A 26,582-nucleotide genomic window follows, 5' to 3' on the forward strand; every position below is an offset into this window, starting at 1 on the left:
TGTAATTTTTGCATGCTGTCAACTCTTATACAATGTAAGTACCAATTTGTGAGTAGTAAAGGAAATAATACTATCTGTATTTTAATATGCATACTTAAAAATGCCGGAAACATTTTATTTCCTTATTTACAACACGCGGAACTATAAATATTCATCGACTTGAATGTAACTAATCTGAACTGATATTCTAACTGACAATGCGTTTCCTGTAGGCTTATTGAGAAAAAAAACAGGAAATACTTTATTGAATTTGTTTATGTTATTTTGTTATTTTTTGTGGCTTATTTTGTTTTGTTCTGCTCCGTATGTTAGCGTGTTGTTCGTGTGTGTGTGTGTGTGTGTGTGCACAAGTTAATAAACATGAATGCGATTGCATTTAGTTTTCTTATCTTGGATCGAAATGAATTAAAAAAAAGAGAAATTTGTAAAATTTACTGTGGTGTCAGAAGTAAGAATGTCTTATAGACAGCTAATAGTCTATAATGATTTTAATTAAAGTCGTTATTTTGTGTTGGATAAAATCAATAAATCGTTTAAATATAAGTTACAATTAAAGTCGCCAAAAATTAATTGGTGTTCGAAAAATATTGTTTTCTGCCATATCGACACAATCAGGTGAAAATCCCCAATATTTTTAAAAACATCTATAAATAATATAAAAAGTCCAAAGTTAAAAATAAACCAGATAGGGTCAAATGAGTGCGAATGTTTAACATATATATTCAGATGTTTAGATATTAGGAATAAAATCAATAAATCGTATAAATATTAGTTACAATTAAAGCCTCCAAAAATTAATAGGTTTTCGAAAAACTAGTATTTTAAAAGCCAACACTATTGTTTTCTGCCATATCGACACAATTAGGTGAAAATCCCCAATATTTTTAAAAACATCTATAAATAATATAAAAAGTCCAAAGTTAAAAATAAACCAGATAGGGTCAAATGAGTGCGAATGTTTAACATATATATTCAGATGTTTAGATATTAGGAATAAAATCAATAAATCGTATAAATATTAGTTACAATTAAAGCCTCCAAAAATTAATAGGTTTTCGAAAAACTAGTATTTTAAAAGCCAACACTATTGTTTTCTGCCATATCGACACAATTAGGTGAAAATCCCCAATATTTAAAAATCTTTAAATAAAATAAAAAGTCCATAGCATGGGTCTACTGAGTGCGAAGGCCTAACATATATATTCAGAACCAGCGAGTAAATAATCTGTGTCATAGCATGTATTAGATACACCTTGAGGCCGTTAGCCCGGATGAGTGACACGTATCTCATTTAAACCAATTTAAGATGTTAATGTCAATGCAGAATGATAGTTTTCAATAATTTAGAAGGGGGTCTTTCAGCTATTTGACAATATGTTATTGAAAAGCATGATAAATGCAGGGTATCCAATTTCATTTAACGACGTCTTGTTGTGAATACAGATAAGATAACAGTGTTATCAAGTAAAAAAAAACATAACCAGCCATACTTTTTTAATGGGGGAAGGGGGACTCGGCCTTTATTAAAATAACAAACTATAGTTTTAATAACATACTGGAACGAGATTTCTTTTTTGAAACTTTTTTTTGAAAGTAAAATTTTTTGTTCCTATTTTCTATGGCATTAAACTCTTTGTTCCGCTTCCATTCTGAATGAAATCACTTTTTTTCAAGTACTTTTAAATAAAAATTATTTTTTTAAAAAGACTTTGATCCCTTACAAAGATGAATGGTCGTTGCCTAAATCTTTATCTTTAAAATAAAATGTTTGTTCTACTGTCAAATGTTTTTTGAATATTTCGGAAGTTATGGGGCTTTTGTAACAATGACATCTTGTAATAGAAACTCATCTTTATGTCAGTTCTTTTACAGAAAAGTCTCATAATTGGTGGGATTGTTTGCCATTATTTTAAGTTGACCATATTGTAACCTCATTTTGATTCGATCGATTTTACGGGAGTTATGGGACTTTGAACTTTTTGGAGTATTGTAACAATTACACTCTTTGAACGTAACATCTTCGCTAGCCAAGGGTTGCGATCCAGTCCCTTCCTCTCCGATCGTAACCCTTGGCTAGCGAAGATGTGAACGTAACTGCTCTGAGACCATTTGACAGAAAGCTCTAATGTTTGCTATCATATGTTGTTGACCATATTATGCCGTCATGTATTTTACCATTGTTACGGAAGTTATAAAAAAGTATATAAAAAATACAAAAATCCAAGGTAAATTCAAAAAAAGAGAAGTCTGTTAAATTGACAAAAATCAAACATGAGACTTTATCAACAAACGAATAGAAAAACCCAATCAGCATCATATTCCTGACTTGGTACGTGCATTTTTTTGTAGAAAATGGTGGGTTAAACCTGGTTTTATAGCTAGCTAAACTTCCCACATGTATGACAGTTGTTTATAGTTTCGTTATATTGACAAAATTGGGTGATCAACCAAAAGAGACATAACAGGTTAATGTGACAATAATTGGGATCTAGCAGCCAAACCTGTGTAAACATACAACACAACTGATTAAAAAATTAAAACAAACATACAAACAAATTTAACAAAGATGTTTTTGTAGTTGATAGTAAATTTCATAAAGAGGCCAACACAATTTGTTATTGTAGTTGATAGTAAATTTGTTAAAGACGCCAACAAAAAAGTATTTGTAGTTGATAGTACATACAGTATATAGTATACACTTTCTCGATAAAGTACAAATTAAGTAAAATATAAAGACAAGGGTTAAAAAAAATAAAACAACACTGTAAAAACCTCTTGCGTCCAAATTGCACCTGTGGACCCACCTGCAACAGGAACGCCCAAAGCAAAAAAACCCGATTGCTGGATGCATAAATACTGATTCACGTCAAGAGTCATACGACCAAAAGGAACACAATAGCAAAACGACAAGTAAAGGGAAAACTGTATAGTGAATAAATAGATACACAACTTCAGCACCTAGAGTCTATAACTGGAGACCATCTTGTATTATTTGTGAAGTAGACACAGCATATTTATCTATTATGTCTTGGTACTTTCCGATGAACTTATAAATATTTAGAAAAAGGACGAGACGCTGTCACAAGTTGACAAAACCCGGGCTCATCAATCTTTGGCTCAAACACCTAGTATCTATAAAGTTATGGGACTATGGGACTTTTTTTTTTTTAGTGTTGTAACACTAACATTTTGTGAACGTAACTCCTTTAAGACTAATTGACAGGAAAGTGGTCATATGCATTCTCTATTTATATTGCTAGGATTGTTTGTCATCGTGTGCTGTTTATATCGTCATTTTGATTTTGCCACTTTTACGGGAATAATCGGACTTGCCAATATTTTTAACTATTGAAACAAAATGCCACCTTGTGTGCAGACATTTTCTGAGATCGTTTGACAGAAAACTCTCATATTTGGTAGGATCGTTTGCCACCATATTTAATTAATCATATGATACCATTCAGTTGAGTTAACCATTAATATTGAATATACGGGACTTTGTTTTGGTTTTTTTTAACTTTTTGCGTGAACCCCGTGAGGGGTTATACTGGTGAGTTTTGGAAGCGTCTATGGGCCATTCAGATATCCTCGGAAACAAGATTCTTCGAACGTCTCAAAAATCATCGATCATTTATACAGGTAGTGAATATGTCTTTGATACAGTCCCTCTATGGTAGACTACCACGTGACATTGTATATTTCAACAATCAAAGTTCATTTGTAGATCGGAAAATAAAATATTAAAGACTAGATCGCAGTAAAAAAATACTGTAAATGTTCCAACCTATTTGCCTTTTGACAGAACATATGCGTTTTGATGTGAATGTTTATTAAATATGAAGTATTATCATAACGTAATTATATAATTTATGTTTTGAGACAGTCCCTGTGCGCGTTGTGTGTAGTAATTAATACAACGTGCTACTATGCATTGTGACAATACACATGGGAATAGTATACTGACAATACATTATGTCCCAGAATAAACTGATCATTTCTGAATGTTTAACACGTGATATTTCATATTTCCATCACAGCCTAAGCAAATGTCGGAAAACAAGAAGAAAATTAAAAATCAAAACTATATTTCTGTTAAAAATATTTATCTTAGGTCGGAAACACAATGGTCGGAAAGCAGATACATAATTAAACAAAACGATATTTCTGTAAAAAATATTCAATTTTATCATAGATACTAACAGACCAAGGGAATATTCAGTCAGACAGGTGTTTTCTGACAACTTAAACTGAAACTAAATTTATCATTAATAGAATGCAATTAATAATTATGCCCCCGCCGTAGCGGAGGGGGGCATTAAGTGTTACCATTGTCCGTCCCGTCCGTACGTCCCCAAAATTTCCGTTCTCTAACTTTAGTTTGCCTCAACCAAATGTTATAAAACTTAAACACAATGCTTATTACCACAAAACACAGATCAAGTTCGAAATTGGGTGGCGGCACTTTTACCGTTCATGAGTTATGTCCCTTTATAAACATATAAATTTCTGAATTTTTCGTTTCCGTTAACTAACTTTGGTTTGCCTCAACCAAAAGTTATAAAACTTATAAACAATGATTACTACCACTTAACACGGATCAAGTTTGAAATTGGGTGGCGTCACTATTACCGTTCATGAGTTATGCCCCTTTATAAACATAAAAAATGCTGAATTTTTTGTTTCCGTTCTCTAACTTTAGTTTGACTCAACCAAATATTATAAAACTTATACATAATGCTTATAATCACAAAACGTTCTTAACTACGTGAATCCTGCATCTGTATGTGGAAGTTGACTCATGCATATTTGAAAGCGGGGGCATCTGTGACCAAAGACACATTCTCCGTTTATTTTATAGTATATGTCCCACAGGTTTTAACAGTGAATACATTTACGAAAATTGTATGCAACACATGAGCACCAATTGTCAGGAATGTACACAAATAAATTAGTATCTTAAATTTAAACTGAGTGTACTTAATGAAAACAAAATATACTTGTTTCAATTTACAAGGATTTTAAATCCTTGCATCTCACAAAAAACTTAGTTAATATTTTACAATAATCATTCAATTACTACTTTAATTATTTTACACCGTTTTAGTATGGTTTTATATGTCTCTACTTATATTTTGTATAGTAATATATTCATAATATGGAAAGTTAGACTTGGAAGAAGAGATTGATTTGATTACAAAATGTCCATCAGCTATAACGTGACGTTTGTGTTTATTGATAGTACATTTAAAAATTTTCGAAAAAGATTTATCAACAGGAATGAATCAAATTTCAATTTTTTTGTATGTTATTAATAGTTCAACTTTATATCATCTAATTCTTTGCAATATGATGCGATTTTGAAAATTGTATGCATTGTGTTGACCAGCAATTCTAAACACGTCTTGGTTCATTTACGTTATATTACATCCTGTTCACCCAGCACAATTCGATTTGACAACAATATCGGTTTGCGGTAGTTTGACATCCATATTCAACGAACATTAGATTTGAGCCTAGAATAAATATATGTGATAACGAAAATGCATATGATTCTAATCCATAATATTAGAGTGTATGCTTTCCATTTACTATTTCTTGCTCAAGAAAACCACGTGCATGCAACTATAGTAATTTCGCTCGAGGAATGTGAATTTTCGCATTTCGTATCTCTTTTCTTTTTTTCTTTTTTGAGTGACTGTCCTATTATAAACTTTGAAATGCCTCAATGCTCTTCAACTTCATACTTTATTTGGCTCTTTTAGCTTTTTGATTCGAGCGCAACTGCTGAGTCTTTTGTACACGAAACGCGTGTCTGGCATACAAAATGATAATCCTGGTATCTATAATAGTTTATTTACTTTTATCAAACATATCTTTTAATATAAATTTGTTCTTTTTGAGAGCATACTCTTGTATTCATAAAACTTCTGAAAACAAGATATTCTTCAAAACTAAGTTTTTCCTGTAGACCATTTGGATGGGTCAAGATAATTAACTTCAGGAAATCCTTAAAATTTGATATGTTTTATGAGACCAAAAAAATTGTCAGTATATAAGACGTCCTAATGAAGCTGGTGTGATACTCGCAAGAACAAAATACGAAAAGTTGCATGCCACAGAGTTATATTTCACATGGAAATTTGACTTTCAATTTTTATATACTACCTCTACCATGAGCACAGACAGCTTCGATAATGAGTATATGTATAATTGAAGGCAACCAGGAAACTAAATATGAAGATATGAAAGATAAGATAGATGCACACAGATTATAAAGCAAACTGAGTGCTGAAATTTACATTGCGATTGGTCTGTGCAATTTGATTTAGACATCCGGTTTTTAGAAACTGGGAATTGCAACTTTGTATATTTAATACGAAGAAAAAGGGTGTACACTCCCAAGTCATAAATAAACTAATCAAGCCTTAAAAGGTAAATTCAAATGTTAGCTGTATACACTTTTCTATTTACAACTAAAATCCAACAGTGCTTTTAATTGACTTGTGAAAGAATCTACACACAATTATATATTTTCAATAAAGGCGTTTTAACATCATCCTTACCCTTATTATATTCATAGTCAATTATTTCAAATCAAATGCCAAATATTTTTTTTCAGCGGTTTCGGGTTCTCGTATTGCTTTCCTTTTTTTTTAAGAAAGCAACTTGTTTACTTTGTACAACAATGCCAATTTGCGAACTCAAAATCCAATTTGCGAACTCAAATCTACTTTATATGATTGTTTTATATTGCATCATGTGTAATTGATCACATTGTACCGTTATTTTGATTCAACTTTTTTTTTTATTAGAGAATGGGACTTTGACCTTCTTTTTTTCTAGCATTAAATAAAAGCTTGAAATGCACTTTATAATGTAATCTTTGTTCCTGTTGTACAACTTTATACTAAAAAAACAATTTTGTTCCTCAATAATATAGCGATGTGTGACATTTCGCAATGCAGTAGCAAATTTGTTTAGTCTTAATCTATAACAGGATAGTCTGAATAACATTTCGAAATTTAATATGCAAAGAACTTTCGCTGAAAATAATTATCCTCTTTTGCAAATCATTCACCATGAACAATTCGATTCTTGATACAATACGTAAAAACTGGAATGAAGATATTAGATTTATGTATTGCATTGTTTAATTGTAAAGAAGATTCTTCAAATATAAAGACCATATAATAAATCACTAGAGCAAGTCTTAAAAGTTAGCCCGAGATAAACATGTAGGAATAGAATTGGTACTAATGAAGCCTGTCTTCAATTTACTGTTCAATTTTATTTAACTATAAAAGTAAGGTTACAAACGTTCCCCCGTCATCCTATCTAAATACCACAAGAAAAATAAATGAGGGATTCCCGTCATGCCCTTTAGGAACACAACAAATTATAGATTAATGATTATCAGAAGGGCATACGGTTTGGTTTCTAAAATAATTGTATATGAAGAAATAATTTGAATATCATGAAAAAGTACATTTTTAGTTCACGATTGTTCACTAGCCTGTACTTTTTGGTAATATAGCACTTCAAGAGTTTCGGGTCTTATACATCCATTCCCGGTGAAGGTAAATAATGGAAAAACGCTTCGGAGACATCTGATTTAAAAGTGTTTTATTTTTAGTTTTAAATTGTGAAAATATCTGTATCTACTTCTGTGACTTTTTAAATTATTGTTACGCCTGTGACGAAAGTCGTGAAAGTGAGACGTAAGCCTTTTTATTCTGTTTCCGGTTTTGGCGGCAGCGGCGACGACATCAACAATTTTTCAAATTTGTGATTATGTTCCATCTGCAAATTATATCTCTGTATTGACAGTTAGTATTATTTTCCACAGATTTGATATTTGCATGGAGAAATAAACAACATACAGCATGGTTCCAGACAATATTAACGCTACAGTTGTTCATACGTAAGTTGAAATTAATTGCAAAATTATGTACAAGATACAGTTTATAGCAACACAGTGAAGATTTATTTTCTAGATTCCATCGGCAAAAAAGAGTTAGTTAAGTTAAAGAAACAATATAAGACTTTAGTAAATGGTATATTATGTGACTGGTCTTGTGTCGATGTTTCCGATTCTTATATCCCAGAGGTATTTTTCTGTAGTAGTCAAGATGAATTAATTGGTCTGATGGGAACTAATGTGTTTTAAATTGATATGTGATCTAAAAGTTTGCCATACATGTGACAAATCTAAACTGAACAGAATGGTGTTAATATATTTCATGTAACAAAATCCATACACGCACTTAACAAATCCAGGACTACTATATACACTTGTATTACTGCTTTTATTACAAATTCACTGTGAGACCTTCAACATAAACCAAAGGCTCACAACTCACAGCAAATACATGACAGTCTTTAGAACCGGTTTGAGGATTTTTGTATGAAAATTATGTTTCATTTCTAACATAAAAATATTTTTGCCTCTAAACTAGTTCTGTTCCAAATTGTGAATAAGAGTGTCATGTAACTACAATCTTTGTCAACATCTCTATGTCGTGCTTATTTTCTTTAAATGGCATCTGCCTAAAAAATTGTTAGAGTTACAAATGTATATTTGATATTCACGTGCATTTTAAAACCTAAATCAAATGATAAATTTTGCACTTCTATTTCCAGAAATGCATTACAATCAGGAAATACAAGAGCAAACAGAGGTAAACGATTGTTTTTAATGATACCCTTTTTATCAGACTGTCCCTTATTTTAGAATCAACACGATCATAGCACTTGTAATTGTTATGATTATGCGAGGCAAACATCTTAGAAGAAACAAGTTCAGCATATATCCTGTGTGTATATTAAAAACCGCTTTTCACTTAAGATACAATTAAACTACAGTGTATAAAGTAAAATAAAAAAAATACCGAACTCCAAAGTAAAGTCCCTTAACAAATGTCAAAATCAAAAGTTCAACCACATCAAACGAATGGTAATTAAACAGCTGGCATATTCCAGACTTGGTACAAACATTTCCTTATGTAGAAAATGGTGGATTAAACCTGGTTTTATAGCTAGCTTAACTTCTCACTTGTATGACAGTTACATAAAATTCCATTATATTGACAACAATGTGTGAGCAAAACAAACAGACATAATAGGTAAAAATGTCAAAAAAGTAGGGTACAGCAGTCAACAAGGTGTTATTATCTTAATCACTATAAAAACAAACAACTATGTCAACAAACAAAAACAAAATGGCATGTAGACACTCTATAGACAAGCACATAAGCAATAATGAAAGACAAGAATACAAAAAATCACATAAGCACAATAACACAATGGCGTGATGTATAAATACCGAGCCAAGCCAAAAGTATATTACCAAAAATGGACTAAACAGTAAAGGTTAAAAATATAGACAATTTTTATGTTTCTGTTTCTTTGTTTGTTCGTGCTAAACGCAACTTTCAGCAACTATGGCTATATCATGGCGACCAGCTTTTGCTGGTGGAGGAAGCCAGAGTACCTTCGGCCGGAAACTGGAAAACTGGCAATCTTTGTCAATTACGAGCCCAGTCAAACTCACTCTCTTAGAGTTGACAGGCTAGTGATCCGTGTAGATGAACTGATTATACCACTTGACCACCGAGGCACTATATGTGTATATGATCTAGTAACGAATTTATTCTGATTCTTTCGTAAAGACTATTCAAGTTTGACCCTTTCGGATTGTCTGGGTTACACGTTTGTAAAAAAAGGAGAAGAAAGAGCATGTTTCTCCTAAATTCTAAAAGTTTCAAGGGGTTGATACGAGGCTTTATCATATCCTCTCCGTTCATTATTGAATACGATTATAAATTAAACCACACCTGTAGTCTAATTAGCTTTAGAATATACATGTAGCAAAGTGCTCTCGACCAATCGAAGTGTAGAATTTGGTGTTCGTTAATTGTGAAGAATGAATGTAAACATGTTCTTAGCCGGGGATTATCCTATTGTTTAGGCCTTTTTACAGTTCAAAACAAAGAATTTATATAAATGAGTCACATCTACCCGAAGCACATTTATCAAATCGACCGGATTATAAAATGAAAGTTGAAATTTGAAACAAACAAAAAAAGAAAAAAAAAGTTTGAAGTTTACTTGTGCCGTCTAATTGATATCGTTTATGTTATTATGTGAATATTTAGAACTTCAAAATTACAAAACAAATAAGCAATATCAAAGCAATGTGAAAGAAGAAAAAAAATCTAAAATCAAATTTAATCTATATCTTAAGCTAATACACTTACCAAAAATCAGATTACTGTATCTGTAGTTAGTAGGAATAGTCATTTCCAATATACCAGTACATACATGAAATCGAATTACAAATGTAACTTTTGAATTTCTTAATAATAAAAAACATTTTCTTTTAATTGTTAAATTCAAGTTAATTAAAAAGTATTTGATGTAAAAAGCTGGAATAAAATTGGTTGTGGAATGCAATTTAGTTGTAACTCTGAATTTATAAAATTGAACTGTAAATAAACAAAAAGGTAATTCCTCATTAAATTATTACATAATTTACACTCACTCACAATTACGAAATTTATCCAATTTCTACCATTTCATTGTACAGTTGTGTCAACTAATGTCTAAAACACAATTTATTAGAATTTCACAAACTAAAAGTAAGACCTCACATCACTTAGACTAATATATAAATGATATACCTACAAAGGGAGTCATCCATTAATTATAAACATTGCACTGACAATGAAACAAATTCTTGAATAAAACCAATCAAGAGATCATTTGAGCCTTGAGCACTTTACAATGTTCTAAGTTTGTAAGAGAATATCATCACTGGTGAACAACTATAAAGAAATTAATACACTGATACATTTTTATCATTTTTTTTTAGAAATGTCAGAAGATGAAAAAAATAAAAACGTAACACACAATATTTCAAATTCTACTAGTGTGGTGACTGAAAGCAATCAAAGATGTCTCGGAAAATCATGTGCAAGCACACCAAAAGATTTTGATTATGGAAGTGAATCAGATGGTAAATATACAAGTTTATCAATTTAATTTGAATAAATTGTGTTATACAAAAGGTAGTCGAATTTAACCAAATTAAGGGGGGAAAAACAAACAATTTCAAAGACTTTATCTAATATCTCAACATTTTTATTTTATTTCTTATTGGAGGTAAAACAAAACAAGAACTTACGTTTTTATAGAAAATTATTTGCAAATCTCCGAAAATGTAAATGTGAATTTATAATTAAATTGTTTATTTTATACATTTATACTTATACTTGTCATATCTTGAATAACAATATTCCTTGCTACTATATCATAAAGTAAAATATGAATTAATGTTATTTGTCGTCACAAGAACTTTTGTTAATTGTGCGGAATAATTTTTTTGTATTTGCGGAGTGTGAGTATTATGTCGTAACACAAACGTTTTGATTGTTTTTGTAAAAAAATATATACAAAAAACTAAATAAATATGTAAATCTTATATCTATATGTAATATATTTATTCTGGTTTGTTGCAGGCGAAATATATTTCGATTGCACGGATGAGACGCCTAATACATTGTATCAATACAATGGGTTAACAAAAGACTCCATCGAAAATGACAATGAGCTGGTGCTTTACGAAAGACAAGGTATAGTGTCAATTTTAATTTGATACAGAAAAAACAACACCCACAGTAATGGAATCTAATGAAACAGACACGAAACAAATAAATAAAAAAAACGAAAAAGGAGAACTAAAACTTAACTGGACATATATGTCTACTGGTTACCATAAATAAGTCACATGAGACATTTCCTAATTATTGTCGTTATAAGGAAATTATGGTGATTGTAATCTTCCGATATTCAAATCTCGTAAATCGATTAAGAAGAGACTAATCGAGGTAACAAAAACAAACTGAGGGAATCGCATGATCTCCAATAGGAGCGAGACTGGGTTCGTCGAGAATGTAAGCGTCTCCTTCTATGCGTGCATCACCCGCCCTGCGAATCCACATTCAGTCAAAATATCACAATCGAGAATAGGACACAATCGGTTAAATAACGATCATACGACAGCAGATAAATGTACCTTAAGATCTAAGACCGCAAACATATGTCGCTAGTGAGTCGAGACACCGACAACCTCATTTATAGAATAGAAGAATATTGTTTAATTAACCAAATACGAATAAAATGTCTTAATAACTATTTACACATTGCGTTTTCTGTGTTAATTTGTCTTATGTCAATATCTCTAGATCCACGTCGCCTAAACTCGACCAGTCGGAAAAGGACCACATAACGCATTGGTAATAAGGTCTATATGCATATTTCCCACCGATCATGTTTATTTTAGAAATTGCGGTCGTTCACTGTTCAAATTCAAGCGATAAAGCATGTACAGCTTTGTAATTGATTAAGACAATTCTATTAAAGGTGTGATTTTATTTCATTTTTTGTTTTCAGATTCCAAATTGAAAGATGACGAGGAAATATCTGAACAAGATAACAATTCTGACAGCGATTTTTTGTTTGTCGATGAGGACAGCAATACGGAATTATTAGACACAATCGAAGGTACAGATTATTACAAAGTTGTGTTTAACTTAAAGTACTGTATCTCATCATTTTGATATCTCATTTATTACTGGGATTTCTATTTCACTTGTGATTAAAATAACGCCCTTTTAAAACTCATAATTTAACATTTGACAGTCGAATATTGACTTGTTTAACAATTGATATATTGTCAAAAGTACAAACAAAAGAGTCTTTTTAATTCCACATTTTGATTTATCCTTTTCAGTATATTTGTTCGCATGAAAATCGTTTTTAATGTTTATTTTAAATAAAATATTCTTGATGAACTTAAATCCAAACATGGGCACAATTGATATCTGTCACCATAAAATTTGGCGCTTAATATGTTTCCTAGCTGAGGCTTTTGCAACCGTTGAGAAACTTGACTGTCTTTAAATTTTAAGACAGATGTATTTATAGCGGTATTAAATTAAATGGAGATCTTTAATGGGTGCTTTTGGGAATTCCTGTGTAGACAGTTTTGATATCCGTCATCTTAATTCGATGCCATTATATAATTTTAAGCAAAAGAAACTTTCCAGTTAGATAAAATGATGTATCCAACAATAAATGCAAGGCATAGCAATTGTTTCTTGTAGTCATCTTTTAATTTATTAAGCCGGGGCCACACATTCACGATTTTTACAGCCGTCCTTGACAGGACTATTCCAGATTAAAATTTTTTAAAAGTCTGATCAAGATCCTGTGAATCGTGGCTGGATATTCAACCTTTAATCAAAATTTGTAAAAAACAGTTATTTAATCACGCCAACAATCAGATATTGTCCAGGGAGCGTCCTATTTCAGCCGTTTCCAGCCGAATTTGTCCCGATTATTCCGTTCTCAATCCGATTTTAATCCGATTTGTATCTTTGGCATGGTTAAAAACGACAGAATCTGTCCCGACAGCGTTCCGATTCTACCGAATGTGATCCAACAGAGATCCGACAGTGACCAGACAGTGACCAGACAGTGAACCGACGCTGACGGAAGATATTCGATAGAAAACCGTCGCCATATTCGGAATGATCAGGTACTGTCGGAACGCAATCCTACCACAGTCTGCTGTATCGCATTGCAAATAGCTTTGTCTGGACTCAGTCGTATTGTGTTCTGTAATTTTCGGGACTCTGACGTGGGTATCATTGCCGAATTTCGTATTAATAACGGCACTGTTCCGGAATGGTTTCGGCAAAGACGGTTCGCATTCGGCAAGATCTGGATGCAATCTGGACTCAATTGGCAAAAAAAAAGCACTGACAAATTTCTTTAGATCATGCCCGTTCCACAGGACACCGTCCAGAAAACAAAGAACATTGTTACGATTTTGATCCGATACAGCAGAATCTGTCACGACATAGTCACGATTGTAATCCGACTAGACAAAATCAACTGATTTTTCCCGAATGTTACGGGACGCACCTAACTTTCGGGGTTCTTGGCCGACCTCTCCGTACCTTTCCCGATCGATAGGAATCTGTTACGAACGTATACGACTGCGTTCAGACATTGATAGGACATTCCAGATCATTCAGGATAGTAACCCGACTTTTTTCACTTTTCGTGTCTTAGCGCTGTCTGATCTCAAACGGGAGCTATAATCGGCACTGTGTGAACGCCACATTACCTCTGAGCTAGCTCTTAGTAACTATAGACATTCTGCGACATGAAATTACAAACAATCATGTATTAAATACTTTGTCCGTCTACCTGTGTTCTGTCATCTATATGACCGGTAAAGAGCAGTCAGGAACGTAATAACCCTGATGTTGGCCTTGTTTACGACCTTTTTCGTCCATAAAACTGCTGTTGACAGCAAATGTTTTTTTTTTTATTCTTTTCTATTATGGTGCTTATTCAGGAGGTTTTATCCTTTTATAAAATGAAGTCATCACTTTAACTGATAAACTACTGAAAATACTTAGCCTATGATTAAAGTAAAGTAAGTGTATTTGAATAAATATATACAATAGTTTTAATCCAAAGAAATACCGATATTTCAATTATATTGAACTGTTAGATACAATATATCGACTCAACAAGTAATCCTTTTTTATCATCATCATAGTTACAATTCAATTGAAAGAGATATACAATTGTAATTTACATATCTTTTACTGTTGTGGAACAAAATAAACAAATCAACAGCTCAGATATCTTTTGCCTAGAACCTACCCTTAAAGAACATATATATGATAGGAGTGAAGGTATCTTACATGAATACAATTGCATATAATTAGATTTTAGTAATGTTTCTTAAATTATTTGGATAATTTCTATCATAAACAAGTAACCTTGGGCATGTCATTTCATTTCACCATAACTGGTAAATCGTCATACTATCTAATTGTGTTAGTTATTGAAAAAATCTTAATCGGTCTAAGTAAGGAATATCTTTTATAAGTTCATGTGAAATTTATACGTTTGCATGTAATACCAATATCATTATTATGCATGGTTGCTTTTCATGTAAAGACGCTGAGAGATATGACACAATATCCGATCTGCAACATAATGAGAAGAGACATTGCGCTGTTGAATATGTGCTTGACTTAACAGGTAAACCAAGTAAAAGTATCTAATACCAAATAAAAGTATTTATAACAAGTTTAACATAGACACAATTTTTAACTATATTTACATAAGAATAGGTAGAATTGGTTGAATATTGTAAGTTTAATTGAAAAGAACACATTAATATACAATGTATATTTATGCTTTTTAAGTCTGCTTTGGTTATACCTTTGCTCTTCAATTTTTTTCCATAGTTTCCTTAAGCGTACATTCAGCAATTTGCCTTTTACACTGTTCTTTCGATACATTTGATTATATCTATATGAAACCTATTTGAAAATAAACCAAGACTGAAATTGACTAGGTAGTTTTATTCTTATACTCTTTAAGTTGATGAATAATTGCGTTCGCTACTGTTATGAATATTCAAGTTAAAAAAATCTTGTTACAAATAAATAAAAAAAAACTTCAACAATCATTTAAACCAGAAACCAAATCAAATTGATGAGTTCGTTTAAAACCAATAAATAATGCTCTTAAATGTTATAAAACACTCTCCCTACACACTCAAAGCTAATATAATAGAATTAGATTGAGGTTCCGTAACGCTTAGCCGTTTAAAGGCATTACATGATGGTTAGAAAACTTGAATTGATTTGATGTTGTAGATAAAGAGAACCCCGAAAAAGATTATTTTGACACAAAGGTTAATAATGAAATCCAATCCAAAGACAGCAAAGGCAATATTGATGATAGAAAGGAAGTTGTTGATATGCAAGAAAAAGAACACGGTTCTAATTTTATTGATATGGATGACCGAGAAGTAGTTGATGAGTATCCACTGGAAAAACAGAATGAAAATGCAGCTAATGAAACCCAAGAAAATGAACATGATATAAATTATAAATATGCTGTTAGCGAAAGTCAAGGAAAAGACGATGAAAATGATGGTAAAAAGGCGGCTGATAAAATCCGAAGAAAGGCTGAGGATATTTTTGGCGAATGGTGTGAAGAGCCAGAGGAAGAAGATAAAATTGATGGTGAAAAAGTAGTTTGTGAAATACTAGAAAAGGAAATTGATTTTAATGATAACAAAGCTTTTGACATTCAAGGAAAAAATAATGATTATGATGGTCAAATGGTCGTTGGTGAAATTCTACGTAAAGCTTTTGCTATTGATGGTAAAGGGGAAGATGTTGAAATTTCAGGAAATGATGATGAAATTGATTGTGAAAGTGGAGCAGCTAAGGCAATAGAAAATTATATTGAAGGTGTTGGTGAAATATCAGCTTATGGAGTGAAAGTAGGAAAAGATGAAATTTCCGATAAAAAGGCAGTAAAAGAAACACAAAGTGTTGCCATTCAAGAAAAGCATGGTGATATTGATAGTATACAGGGAGTCTTGGAAGTTGTAACATTAGATGAAGAGACTACTGGTAGAATACAGCGATTAACAGATGATATTGATGTTGAAGAGGTTGATAGTAAAATCTTAAATGTTGCTATGTACGGGGAGGAGGTCGATAGTGAAAGCATAGAAGAAAATGCTGTTTTAAATGGTATGCAGCCAGTTGTTGAAAACCTTGAAACAAATGATGATGTTGATAATAAAAATGCAGTTACGGCAATTTGTAATAAGAAAGAGGGCATAGTTCTTACAAAAGCAATCAACGAAATCCTAACAGGCAATGATAAAAATAAAAAGGTGTCCAATCAACATGAAGACAACAAAGAGAACTTTTCTTCCACTGACAAAAAGATTAAATGCATACTTGAGATGACGTCTCTAAGTAGGAATTGTCTAAAAGGTAAGCTTTGAAATATAGACAAGTCTGTCTTTATAAAACCATGAAAGTTTCCTATTTTAACTGTAGATAAACCTCTGTCATTTGATAAGGCATGATAAAATAATTAAAATTGAAAGACTGTCTCTTTGCAAGAGTTTAATCCCTATTCTTTTACCTTTGCGTCCAATAAATATGGCAAATCTGAGCAGTTTTAGGAATATAGAGGCAAAGCAGAACTTTTTGTGGAATAAATGCAGTAGAATGTGTGCAATAGTGAAGCAAAGAATTGGAAAAATAATGCTCGTTTTGTGTTTATATGTTATATCTTATGACAGCGTGTTTACTTTGCAATCGAAAAATACACAGACATGTCATGGACTTAAGTCACATGAAGGTGCCTACCAAAGATATTCTGTTTTAACTCTAATTTATAATATCTCTGAAAAAAAAGTATGCAACATATCAAGAAATGCCAGTTAAGTCGTCTTTGTAAAAATATAAAATACAGTTCTGATTTGTTTTTATTATTCTAAAGGATGTAATGTTGGTCATTGATCTTCAGGTATATATTTATTTTCAGTATGAACAAAATTAAAAACAATTTTGTATGAAAATGAATATAAGAGGATATCAAAGAAAGAAAAAACTTTTTGGTAGCTAAGTCAGATAATGGAATCAAAACATACACAAAAAAATATCAAAAGGAACACAAATCATCCATTAGTGTAATAAAATTTATCAAAACACATCATTTGATATAAATCTACTTTAAGGTAACAGTTTTTGTCAGTCGATGGCTTGTAATGCACGACCCGGTCAGAAAACAACAAGGTATGTACTATATATAACGGAAAATATCCGACTGTGAACAGAAAAACAGCTTGTCTTCAAAAAAATATAGTAAAATTGATTTACATTACAGCCTACTGAAAATGATCAATAAAATATGTTCAATTCTATTGCATTTCTTTCAAGAATATGAATAAGGATTACAAAACCCAAGAAGATTCATTTTAAGTAGTAATATTGGAATTTTTAATTTATTTTTCAGTGATCGCATACTTTTCGAAGCACTTATTACATTGATTTTAATATGTGGTATCCCTTTTGCAAGAGGAGAAAATAATGCAGTTTCAAGTAAAGGTAATTTGTAAAAATAAAACAACACTTTATAAACTTCATGCTTCTGAAGCGATTTTCTTGATTTAACTTCGTTAGGAACGCCAGAGCCGAATATTTGAAAACCAAGGATCTATAAGAAACAGTAAAAGTGCTATATGATCTGAACAGCTCTTAACAAGACTGAACAAGAAATTATTAGTCATTTTCAGTCAATTTTCAGACTTATCCGCCGCGGTAAATTCAGTAATGGTCAGACAATTAGCTTGAAGTCAATTAAGATCTGTTCAGTATATGTTCACACTGTCCGTTAGCTGTTTACCTTTACAGATTAACAACATACTGAATTGTCTGAAAAGCTAAATAACAGTACTGACATGACTGAATTGACAGCCAGAGAATTGTCTGAACAGTTCTGAATTTTACGCAATTAAAACATGCTAATATTGACTGAAAGACTGAACATAACTTATCAAGTTATTGTTTAGACATTTCAAACGATGTTAAATTCGTTTACTAGTGCTTCGAATGAATGTCATTTTTTAAGATAAGTGTCTTACTAATCATTAAACGTCTAAGGTCACCAAATACTGACAATTACCAAAACATACGTTGAAATAAATTAAACATTTATTTTAATAGTCACATGGAGTCTTCAGACAAATCCAGCAGTCTTCGGGAGTAATGCTACTCTTTGTTGTATTATTCAAAATCCTGATACTAATCACATGGCATGGATAAGAGATCCAAAAGCAATGATAATTGCAACTGGAAAAAGCCCTTCGAATCCAATGAAATATTCGGCATCGGTAGAACCAAGAGGAAACATTACGTACTATAGACTGACAATTTTCAATATTGTTATGACAGATGTTAACATCAACTATAAATGTGAATCGGGTTTTGATCTATTTGAAAAGAAGTTAGAAATGAGAGAAGAAAGTTTTGTTAGTAAGTTAATTTTTAAGTTTGATTAATTCTTACAAGACATGAAAAGATTATCGAAAAAGACAATGGAATAATTTATTATTTTCCAGTAACTTACATATATAATTATATGCCATTAGTCAAAATGCGGAAAACATTTTACTTTTAGTTGTTTACTCTTGTTGAAACCACATATTGTAATACGCGTCTGATGACTACCGCAAACTTATATATATATATATATTCTTTTGGAAAAAAGTTATTTCTTACATTTGCAATTTTAATGAAAGGTCTCAAAATGAGGAAAATTTATCAGTTCTTGCAGCGCAAGATGGACGGCCCGAAGAAAAATGTACGACAAAATTTACATATGTTATTCAAGACATCAAAAAAACACTAATATTTTGTTAACAAGTGGATACTATTTTTCGATAAATACTTAACACAGCTGAACAATGTGATTTTTCAAATTCAAATGTTCACATTTATACTGAATCATACATTCTGTGTTGATATGTTTTTAAGCCTTGGATTGGTTCTGAAGGCTTACAAAGGCAGACAATGACCATTCACCTACTTCGAATTATGAAATTTTTTTTTAAATATACACTGTCCAAGAAAACCGTGTTGTACTTGTGTTTAAAATCGTTTTTGAACTTATATATAGTAGTCGATACCGGTATACTGTTAGAAACACTTATATTTGTACGGTATAATAATATCGGGATAACATTCATTTTGTATACACATTCTCAACATCCTTTGGGGACATATTGATCCAGTCATGACATGATTTGGTAATCTTAAGGCAAATGATGAAAAAATTATACATTGTATATCATAAATTGCTTCGTTTCAGTGAAACCGTCCATCGAAGAAACTGCTACAAATATTACAAGAGTAAACGGAATGATCACATTTTCAATAAGAATGCAAAATCTCTACCCCAAGCCAGATTGTTTTTTCTCATCGAAGGTAGACATCTTTTCTCATTACACTATTTATCAAAAATAATATTATCTCAGACAAATAAAAGATTTCACAATGGAAGGAAGATTACACACAACAAAAACAACTGCATCAATTATATACAACTTAATCCTAATAATTACACGGTAGAATTTTAATATCAATCAACACAATTGTTAAAAAAATTGTAAATATTATTTTAATTCCTCTAATAAACACAACCGTTTTTCAATATAACGAAGGTTGATATCAATAAATTTCAAACAGTAATCAATATAACTGATGAATTTAGAAACAAATAAGTTGCAGTGTGTAATTTCTTAGGAAAAGATTTATTTCAAATGATGAAATTGAAACAGAAGTAAAAGGTTTATACTTTTGTTATTTTTTTAGTTCTGTGAATGCCAAAAAGATATGGAACTGTAATGGGGGGAGATGTTGCAACTAAATCAACATACATTTATAAAGCCGAGGGTACTGTTAGATGAAGTAAAGCCGTTCAGGATTTCAAAAGTTCAATTCAAGAGAGCAATATTATTTCCCAATGTTGATAAAATTATTTAGAACTCATCAAATTGTTTACCTAATACTAAATTATATACTTGTCCCAGTTGCGTTCTTATATATCGGTTTGTAAATAGTTTAGGAATATAAAAGTGATATTGACCAGTGACGTGCTATACTTTAAGACTATATCGTCCGCACAAGAAATGATTAGCGTGCTGCGTTATCACAGTACGTTTCGAAAGAATAGGATATGCGTTCAAATATTATAATTTTATATATTACCAATATTTTGAGGAATTATGCTGTTTTCTTATTATAAGACTAGTCCAAAATTCACATTACTGTGCTTATTCAGCATTTGTCCTATCACATTAGAAATTGCTTAAACAGTTTTACCAAATTGCATTTAAAAACAAACTGAGCAACTGATAAAATATTTTAGTTCATTGCTTCAGTGAATGGTTGTTAGTATGTAGTGAACACAGTAAAATAAAATTATTGCTTACCATCCAAATCCATTTATTTAATGTCTGTGTCATGAAACTGAAATAAATAAACATCTACTATAATGTCAGAACTGTTACGAAAGCGTCGGTATTGATAACTAGTATTTTATATTTTATATGATTGTTTTCTTAGGTTCAACCAAAATCTCTTTTTTGTTTACTATCCGATGATATGTGTATTTCCTGAACACATTGATAAAAATTCAAGATATTAAATAAATAATACATTTGCTGAAATAGACAGCCGATAATGAAAGAAATCGAAATTATTCTTGTCAAATTAAAGTTATAATTTCTTTTTTTTTTCATTATAGAAGGAGAAAATTGAAGGTAATATTTCCTTAGAAGAAAACAGCGAACTTTACAACGTACAAATGACTCTCGTGATAAGTGAAGATATGTGTGAAAACAACATTAGTGCGTATTGTGCTTTAGGAAAGGAAACAGTATCCATTGACTTACCTTCATCTAATAATAGTAAGTAATGTCAGTCTGATGATTACAGAGAAAGAGCAAAAAGAAGCTCTTTTCAAATTTTACTTGAAGAAGGAATAGTATTTTTGTAGCCAATTTTTACTTTTACTGTCTGCCTGTTTTTGTTGATTGACACTCTTTTCGATTGTTTCGTGCTCAAAACTTGTCGAAATTCAACAATGCCATACCATTTTCTGTCTGTTATATGCTTTTATACTGAGAAGACAACGGGTGAAATATTACAACAGAAAAAGACAAAATGAATTGAGTAAATGTTATACTGAGTAATTCAAAATTTCAAAACATCAAATTATGACTAAATATTTTCCAACAGTAACCAGACTCTGACACTTCTAACTACACAGTACCGTAGATGGACTTATTTGTGAAGTTACCGATTGTTAAAGTTGCTGAAAAATAGTATTTTCTTTCGTTATTTTCACAAATGATTTATTCAGATGTTATTTGCATGTTGCTAAACACATACGTTCGTGGTTAACCTATCCCTACGAAATCCATGCAAATCATAACCTCACGATTAAGTCAAATTCATAGTAAACAGTACGAAATTTCATGGTTCTTGATAATGTTTTTTTTTTATTTAGATAAAACAAGTTTGTCGTTCGGTTACAATATCTAAATAAAAATGTTCGAATGAATAAGTGTCGTGTTTCAATAAATGCTGTAGTGCAATCATCTGGTCATGTGGTTTTGTGAGTCACGATTTCAATGAGGAATATTGCACGCATGATAGGAGGCGATAAGCCTGTAACGTCCATTTTTGAGTTCATGCTATTCCTTCAGGTTTTTTTGGCTTGGTTTTTCTCGGGAAACTAACGTTGCCGATTATTGTGATCCATTCTCAATTATCCAATTTCGGGTGAATGTAATGACGATAGACATAACTTACAATACTACAGCATTTTTTATATATATATATTGTAGAAAAACATATACAATGTATTTTTGCAAGGTACATGTATAACCGAATGATGTATGCATTTAGGATATAGATTGCAGTGTGCTTAACAAAAATTAAAACTATCCGGTGAAAACTTATCAACGATACCAGAGTTTAGAATGTGGTAGTCCAGACACGCACTTCATCTATATAAGTCTCATCAGTGGCGCTCGAGCAATTGAAAGGTCAAATCAGATAATCATTAAAACCCGAAAATTCCGAAAAATTTGTGCCAAATACGGCTAAGGCAATTTATGCCTTGGGGGCAGAAAATCCTTAGTGTTTCGAATAATTCAACATTTTCTGTCTGAATTTTTTCAATTTGTTATAAAACAAATAGCCGCCAAAATATGTTTAAAACATATTACAGAAATTAAAAGGATATTATTTATGATGTTTGAAAAATAAATGAAACAGGTCAAAACCAAAAAGAAATTCCATATATTAGTACTAGCAATAATCCCTTGACCTTTCTCGTAATTTTTGCTATATTTACCCGTATAGTAACATCTAGAAAAATGGTACATTTTTATGTAAACATCATTCTGTTATTTTGGGATAGGAGAAGTTTTGATGCCCCCCTCAAATCGAAAATAAAAAAAAATATTATAAATCATCCAAATAGCAGGATTTGAATTTTCACAAGACATGAGCCTATCAGCCATCAGTATCTATAGTTTAATATATTGTCTTGCATTTTCACATTATGTCTTTAAAATCCTTGCAATTTGTGCAAAACAGCCAAAATATCCCCATTTTGAGATCTTGTAATTAATATTTAGATATGAGCAACAGCTATTTTGCTACAAAATGTATGTTACATATATAGATTCAATTATGTGTAAAATATATCTTTTGGTTGTTGCTCATTACTATTTTGACCGAAAACAACATGTAAAATGACCATTTTAGGTCTAATATTACATGTTTGTGACATCGTCGCGACATCACAAGTGACCTTTCTGCACTATCCAGATTATTTCAGCCTGTTCATTTATAAATAAAATTAACATTATTTGAAAGACTTGAATAACTTTACTATGTTTACTATTTCAGGAGCCAAATAGTAGCTTTTTCCATACCTCCTCCTTTAATTTAAGTTAAAAAAAAATCTAAAATGATCTTTTAGGTTGGACGAACAGATGCATTAAAGATAGACATGTAGGAGATGCTGTGTTAATAGTTACTGTAATAATCAGTATTACGCTGGTATTTATTGTAATAATCACAGGTAAATATAACTGCCCCATAAGCATACAGATTTTCTAAAAGACTCAATCTTGTACTATTATTGGGTAATATTTTTATTACCATTATAATTTATCACCCTGATGTTGTAATGTAATTAAATGTTACAAAAAATATTATTAATTTGGATATCATAGTTTCAATTTTATCCTATCCAGAATTATAATTAAAACAATACCCAATATTCAAATACAATGGCATGAATATGATCTTCTGATCATATTTCACCTTTGTTCATTCAAAGAAAAAAATAGTAACGAATGACACAAAACAATCAAAAGACAAGGTCGACTTACTGACTCTAATGATATGAACCTATGAATTATGATGTTTATGCAATATGCAAGTAGATGATAGTACACACATCAGTATACCTGAAATAAGTCACTATTGATTTTTTAAAATTCATTTTAGGTTGGTTGTTAAAGAACTGTCTTTCCAGAAAATTCAACCATGCTTTTAAACCAGTGTTTGTATAAAACATAATTGAAAATACATGTAATTTGTATTATCATTTTTAATTGGTGCAAAAGTTGGATAAATGTATTAATATTCAATTGGCAACCTACCGCGACAAGGTAAATGGAATCAAATTACACCATGTACATGTTTATAAAATTCATAATCAAAGTGAAACTGTAACATTTATCTTAATTATGATGTTCGATTTCTGTCTTAAAACATAACAAGGGAGCAAAGCTTATATGACTGTGGTTCATGCTCCAAAAACTGTAAATTGTAAATAAATAATGTTAATCTAGTATTTACTTATAATAATGAAGTTATTGATATTGCTGATGTTTTTAAATATTTAGGTAATGTATTAATGTCAGATTCTTCTTTCTGTAATTTCAAATCGAAGTTGTAGGTAGAAAGGTAAAAATGCTTCGTATAACATATTGAAGTAAAGTAGAAAGTTGAATTTACCTGTTGATTGACAAATAGATATTTTTAGTACAATGGTAACCCCAGTTGTGAGATATGGAGCTGTGACAATAGTGATATTTTTAAATATTTTTGTTTACAATTCTATAAAATGGTACTTGGTTTGAAGAAGAGTGCACTTAATTTGTTATAATACGGATAATTGGGTATTTCCTTATTAATATTCTGATCAAAAGTAGAATGCTAGCTTTTTGTTATGAATAGTATGTAATAAGCATGAATGAAATGTGTGCTGTACTTTGCAAATTATTGTAAAACATGCATGTAAAGCATTTTTTTTCCATTTTAAATTGATTTCTTGTACTGAAGTGGCTTTTTCTGAAAACTGGCTATCACAAAGTGTACGTAAAAAATAGCCTTGGCTAGGAGGATTTAACAAAGACTGTGTGATCAATTTAAGCAGACATGGTATTGAGTACTGCTAAATGTCTTAATTATCGAATATCCAAATCTTAAGTTTGAAAAATATTTAAGTAAACTTTCTTATGACTTTGGAAAAACTGTTCTGTAATTATAGATGTCGAAACCATAGATTAGAAATTGAGCATGGTCGATTTTGGGAATATGTCGAGACGATCGTATATGTGATATATGTAATATAAATAGTATTGTGATGAATACCGTTATTTGTTTGAATGTATTTTTTTTTCAAAATGAAAGACACAATTTGCTATTTTTTTCAGAAAGCAACCACTATAAAATTTAATGAATAAATTCAATAAAAAAATCATAAAAAATAATATCATTCTCGTTATACACAAATTGTATTTGACACACAAGGCATTACAATTTGTTTTGTGTGTGCTAATTGTTTGTATTCACAATTCCTCAGTTAGGGTCTTTGAGAAATAACAGTTTCAAGTTTAAAGTAAGTAATAGTTGAATGGAATGTGTCTACAACATGTTCATTAATTATTATGCAAAAATGGTATGTGTATAATCCAATGTTTTATAGATAATGTGATTTTGAGGACTTTCAAAGTTCATGCTTTTAACATATTTGTATTGATTATAAACTTTATATTTTTTTAATGTCTATTTTTCATAATTTTATATTTAATATGTATAACATATCGAAAACATAGCAAATCTTCAAATTATCAAACCTTTTATTGTTATTAGCTAATTATTTTAGCATTTATTTTATCTTAAAGAAATCACAATAAAGGACAGGTTTTCCTGAAGAGTAAGAAGATCAAGCTCTAAAAATGTCAACGGCGTATTACTCATTGCAAGTAAATATTGATGATAAGTTGCATTCGATAATGTCACCATTCACAATTACATCACTCGTCCATTCAACTTCATTCATTACAGCTAAACGGACGTGTTTGGTCAGCTCCTGATTATTTGCATACTACAACATGTAGCTGTTTATTAAATGGTCCAACGACGTACTATTCCATGCTTGCAGAAAGATAATTCAACACTGTACAGCTATCAAAAAAGGTCTGCGTCAGCATACATTCCAAAAATCCACTGTGGATTGTGGAGTGTGCTACCCTCCGACGTCCGAGGGCCTTCTATCTGTAGTGTTGGATGATGGACCGTCATTTCACCGTCTCAAATATTTGGTCCTAAACATGCTTCCTGCAGACATTCACTACTACGTCTAGAATGCATGACCAGTAATGCATCGACATGGTTAGCGGACTACCCAGTTGATCTCCTTGTCCCTGAAAACAGCCGTTGTGAAGAGCAATAAACCAACTCAAAATAGTATAGAAACCAAAAACGTACGTGAAACCAAAATGGCCGCTTCCAGCTGGCTGATCACCTTTTGACAATGGCAACAAAATATTTACAGCTCACTAAATGTCATCAAGGGCACCGAGAAGACCATGCGAGGCCTGTATACCCAATCAAAGTCGTTAAACACACAAACCAACGATAATGTCACAATCGAGGAAAAACGGTGGGAATGGGATAATGACAAGTGACTTATATCTGCATCCATCTGAGACACAGATATTCCATATCAGTCAAAAAAGTCGTGATTATTGTCCTTACATTTTATAATATGGATGTGCTTTTGATAAAATAAAATACTTCAAAAACATA

The 26,582-nt window shown here is 31.2% G+C and overlaps 2 protein-coding genes across 3 annotated transcripts in view; both read left to right on the forward strand.

Moving 5' to 3' along the window:
* Positions 1 to 26,582, forward strand: part of LOC127711358 (solute carrier family 28 member 3-like) — a 104,624-nt gene that overhangs the window by 19,818 nt on the left and 58,224 nt on the right. The gene's annotated exons all lie outside the window — the stretch shown is intronic.
* On the forward strand, positions 1 to 26,582 carry LOC127711355 (uncharacterized). Its single transcript, XM_052217384.1, has 15 exons — positions 1 to 34; positions 7,847 to 7,921; positions 8,641 to 8,678; positions 10,871 to 11,014; positions 11,517 to 11,630; positions 12,451 to 12,561; positions 15,040 to 15,123; positions 15,747 to 16,886; positions 17,639 to 17,696; positions 17,917 to 18,008; positions 18,627 to 18,935; positions 19,771 to 19,886; positions 21,208 to 21,370; positions 23,458 to 23,559; positions 23,991 to 26,582. The coding sequence occupies exons 2-15, from the start codon at positions 7,884 to 7,886 to the stop codon at positions 24,053 to 24,055; spliced, it is 2,574 nt and encodes an 857-aa protein (XP_052073344.1). The 5' UTR covers positions 1 to 34; positions 7,847 to 7,883; the 3' UTR covers positions 24,056 to 26,582.

The sequence above is a fragment of the Mytilus californianus genome, unplaced genomic scaffold (genome assembly GCF_021869535.1).
Source record: "Mytilus californianus isolate M0D057914Y unplaced genomic scaffold, xbMytCali1.0.p SCAF_8, whole genome shotgun sequence".
NCBI lineage: Eukaryota > Metazoa > Mollusca > Bivalvia > Mytilida > Mytilidae > Mytilus > Mytilus californianus.